Source organism: Astatotilapia calliptera, chromosome 10 (assembly GCF_900246225.1).
Source record: "Astatotilapia calliptera chromosome 10, fAstCal1.2, whole genome shotgun sequence".
NCBI classification, from domain to species: Eukaryota; Metazoa; Chordata; class Actinopteri; order Cichliformes; family Cichlidae; genus Astatotilapia; species Astatotilapia calliptera.
The window spans coordinates 8,323,706-8,327,773 of NC_039311.1; the positions used below are offsets into that span (position 1 = coordinate 8,323,706).

At 40.6% G+C, this 4,068-nt stretch overlaps 1 protein-coding gene across 2 annotated transcripts; it reads right to left on the reverse strand.

Moving 5' to 3' along the window:
- Positions 1-576: 576 nt before the first annotated feature.
- gjb1a (gap junction protein beta 1a) lies at positions 577-3,534 on the reverse strand. Of its 2 annotated transcripts, none has more exons than XM_026182627.1 (2): positions 3,408-3,534; positions 577-1,354 (listed from the first exon to the last, which is right to left on the reverse strand). In XM_026182627.1, the coding sequence occupies exon 2, from the start codon at positions 1,338-1,340 to the stop codon at positions 618-620; it is 723 nt and encodes a 240-aa protein (XP_026038412.1). In that variant the 5' UTR covers positions 1,341-1,354; positions 3,408-3,534; the 3' UTR covers positions 577-617. The 2 variants fall into 2 exon arrangements, with proteins under 2 accessions (XP_026038412.1, XP_026038413.1); XM_026182628.1 differs by lacking the exon at positions 3,408-3,534 and adding an exon at positions 2,772-2,861.
- Between the last annotated feature and the right edge of the window lie 534 nt (positions 3,535-4,068).

Below are 4,068 nucleotides of genomic sequence, written 5' to 3' on the forward strand. Positions count from 1 at the left end.
TTAACTGATCTGCAGTCAGACAAACACCAAGCTATCCATTATAACTAGAAATGTTTGTCGAAACATGAACTGCTGGCTTTCTGCATTTGAACCGGTGAAGCATCGCCATGATATAAACCTCACAAGTTTAATCAGTAGTTGTTACCTAAATGGTCACTTATATGTCTCCTTTGTCTGTGAAGGTTCTCAGTCATCCAGGTCATCGTAGTCAAAGGAGCTTGCAAAGAAAAGCGTCTGGACTTCTTTAAGTTGCTTGAAGACGTTTCACCTCTCATCCGAGAAGCTTCTTCAGTTCTGAACTGAAGAAGCTTCTCGGATGAGAGGTGAAACGTCTTCAAGCAACTTAAAAGCTTCTTCAGTTCAGAACTGAAGAAGCTTCTCGGATGAGAGGTGAAACGTCTTCAAGCAACTTAAAAGCTTCTTCAGTTCAGAACTGAAGAAGCTTCTCGGATGAGAGGTGAAACGTCTTCAAGCAACTTAAAAGCTTCTTCAGTTCAGAACTGAAGAAGCTTCTCGGATGAGAGGTGAAACGTCTTCAAGCAACTTAAAGAAGTCCAGACGCTTTTCTTTGCAAGCTCCTTTGACTATATGTCTCCTTTGTGCTGCTGTGCATTTTGTTAGAATGAGCAAAGCTTTTGTTGGATCCAAGCCCCCATAGTCGAGTCTCCAGCATTGTGCAAATGCTTGCTGCAAGCCTTCCCCACCAAGAAGACCACCTCGGCAATGTTGAGTAGAATACAAACACCTGACACAGCCAACATGAACACGGTGAAGACAGTCTTCTCTGTGGGTCTCGACACAAAGCAGTCCACCGTGTTGGGACAAGGGTAGGAGTCACACTTCACCAGCCGGATCATCTTGTAACCAGGGTAGATCATATAAAACACATACATAAAAGTGACCTCAAAGATGATACGGAACAAAAGGCTGATGACGTATGTCCACCACAGGGCCCCAGTGATTTTCATCTTCTGTGTTTTTATCTGCTCCAGGTCTTTCGGGTTGGACCGGCCCGACAGTTTGTAGAGCCTCTTGTCAACATGACGCCGATGGGCAACGTGCATGGCTACCAGCAGGGCAGGAGTGGAGACCAGGATGAGCTGGAGTGCCCAGAGTCGAATGTGGGAGATGGGGAAGAAGTGGTCGTAGCAGACACTGTTGCAACCCGGCTGCTGCGTGTTGCAGGTGAAGCCAGACTTCTCGTCGCCCCACACGCTCTCGGCTGCAACCACGAGGACCAGGATGCGGAAAATGAAGAGCACGGAGAGCCAGATTCGACCGATGCCGGTGGAGTGGCGGTTCACACCGCTAATGACAGCATAAAATGATGCCCAGTTCATCTTTGGTTCCGGGTCTGAAAACAAACAAACACAAAAATCATATGATATCATTTTTTTGTAATTAAATTTTTTTTATTGTAAAATAATTTTACTGCAAATCAACACAATAATGTAAAACAAACCATAAAATGATAAAAAAAAAGATAAAAATCATCTCTTTTTTTTATATTCATTTTTATATTTCTCTGCTTTTTTATGTTATTGCTTTGTTGTCTATTACATGTATGCTGCTATGACAAGAGTTTCTCTGATCTGATCTTATGATAATTCTTACTGTTTGAGATTAGACATTCAAATAAGACTGTCTTCTTCGCATGTAGCCATTCGGCAAAAATGAAGGCTTCTTAAATCTTAAAAAAAGGTCTGCCAAGCTCTCACTTGGACAATTTGTTTCCAAAAAAGTAGAACCAAAAATTAGCAAGTGAAGCAATGCAAATGATGTACAGTAAATCCCGTGTGTAAGGCTATACTCTGGAGAGTTGACCGATGCAAATTTACCCGGGATCAGTCCCCCTGTGTTTCTGTTCAGTATATCCTCCCTTTGCCCTGATGTATAAATTACTTCATCACATTAACTCCTCAGGACTTGCAGGACTCTTGCATGTTTAACCAAAATTCCCTTGAAGTTCCTAAAAATACTTAAAAATTTGCTTTATAAAAAAATCACTAACAAATCCCATCTTGTGACATAACAGGCACAAAATTACTGGCCCTTCAGTACAAGTAAACTTCACAACAGCAGCTTCACGAAATAATTGATTTGTTGATCATTCGGTTAATTTTCTGAGTGAAAAAGCGCTTTTTTTTTTCTCTAAAAGCAGAAAATCTCCCTCCAGTTTCTGTTGTGAGGATTGTTTGTACTTATTGCCTTCTGTGACATAAAACTGAATATATATGGATTATGAGAAAACAATTTGCACACATCATCATGCATCAGCTCTTTCTGAAGGTGTTAGAGTGACACTTAAGTTAAAACTATTGCTTGAAAATCAACAGGAAATATTATGTAAAAGATTATGCACATGAAAATGATCTATGCATCAAACTTAGAACAAGAAAAAAATACTTTAGATTAAAAAGGCAGGAAATATAACTCTCTAAAAGTTCTCCTGAATGTCAAAGTCAGACACAAAGGAGACTTTCAGTTTCACTTTTCAACAGCAAACTTAAAACTTAATAAACACAATACTGTCTTACTTATTCACTTTAAATAATAGCAACCTGCACACTTGACTTAAATCAGAACACATGGTGCAGCCACACTTTGGCTGGACTTGGTAAATTAATAGTAATGAGTACATCACAGCTTTTTCTTTTTTACGCCTATGATTCTTCTTAGTCTTAAATTGTAGCATGTTTGATCCCCTTGGTGTTGATCATTACTGATTGCTCTGTTATGTCTGAGTCTAGAGTAAATGTTGGAGTTGTTACCGGGCTCAGCTGGAGGTGTAAGAGGCATAGGAGGCAGCGTGGAGGACAATGTTGACCCGCTGGTTTGGCATGGATGTGAGTCCAGAGAAGGAAAAAAGCCTCTCTGCCCCCCTCTGCAGCTGGCAGCCCACTTAAGAGTGCAATACTGAGGTCTGGCACCATGTGTCATGTGACATGCTTTCACCAGTAGCCATGGTGTTGCATGCAAAATGAGCAACTGTAGCTGGATTAACAGACTCTTGGATAGTCTCCACTCACCGGCAGGAAAATCATTTGTGCTCCTAAAGGACGTTGATAAGTTACATAGAAGGACTCTTCTGCTTCTTAGCTTAGAAGGTTTTCACACAATTCACTGATCAGGCAGATAGAAATAACTAACAAGGTCTGCAAATAAATAATGTTGTCTGATCATCACTTCTCGGACGAACTCTCAAAAAGAACATGTTTGGAAAAGAGTCTCATTTTCTTTTTTATCCTAATCATATCTTGTGAATATAGTGTGAAGTGACATTAACAGCTAAGCATGATCTGCCAATGAGCACAGAATAAATGAACACGCTGAAAAGAAACTATTTAAACTGTCCATCCGCGCAGCCACATGATGTAGGAACAAAGCCATCAATAAAATGAACTTACCTTAGCTCTGCTTGCAAATAAAGTGCATCCAGAAACATTTAAGTTAGCATCACCAGATCAGATTTTTTTTTTCCAGTCTTTGACTGTGAACAAGAGTATCAGAGCACCATGACTTTGCATTGCTAATGATTTCCCTCACACTAGCCACTGCCCTGCACTGGGGAGGTCATATGCCTCTGTGCAAAGAATTTGCATACAATAGCCCCATTTAGGCAGCGCAAACAAACAGCTTCAGAATTCAGATCAAACGTTTTAATTTCTGCCCAGCTGAAGAATCTGTGTGGGGACTGTGGTCTGTCATGTTGTCCTCAGTATGCTGCTGAGCAGAGGAAGTGGGGGGTGGTTTTGACGTAATATTGAGTGTAACATAAAGGTCTTCAACAAAGAATGAGACTCAAAATCTAAAGATAAGAGGACAAGGGTTTGTTATCCTGAGAATCAGACTCTCATCTAGTGTTTCTTCTCGACCTTTACATCCTAATGCTAAACCACTGATTGAACCAGCCAGTGACTGCGTTTACTGTGTACTCAAGGGAAACTGAATCCATTTTGAGGCGTTTTCACAGATGGGGCAAAAACTGGCAACTTTTCAAACTGAGTAACTTTTTGAGCTCACTTCTTGTCTCAGTTAAAATCCAAAAGAGCTGATTTGAATATGACA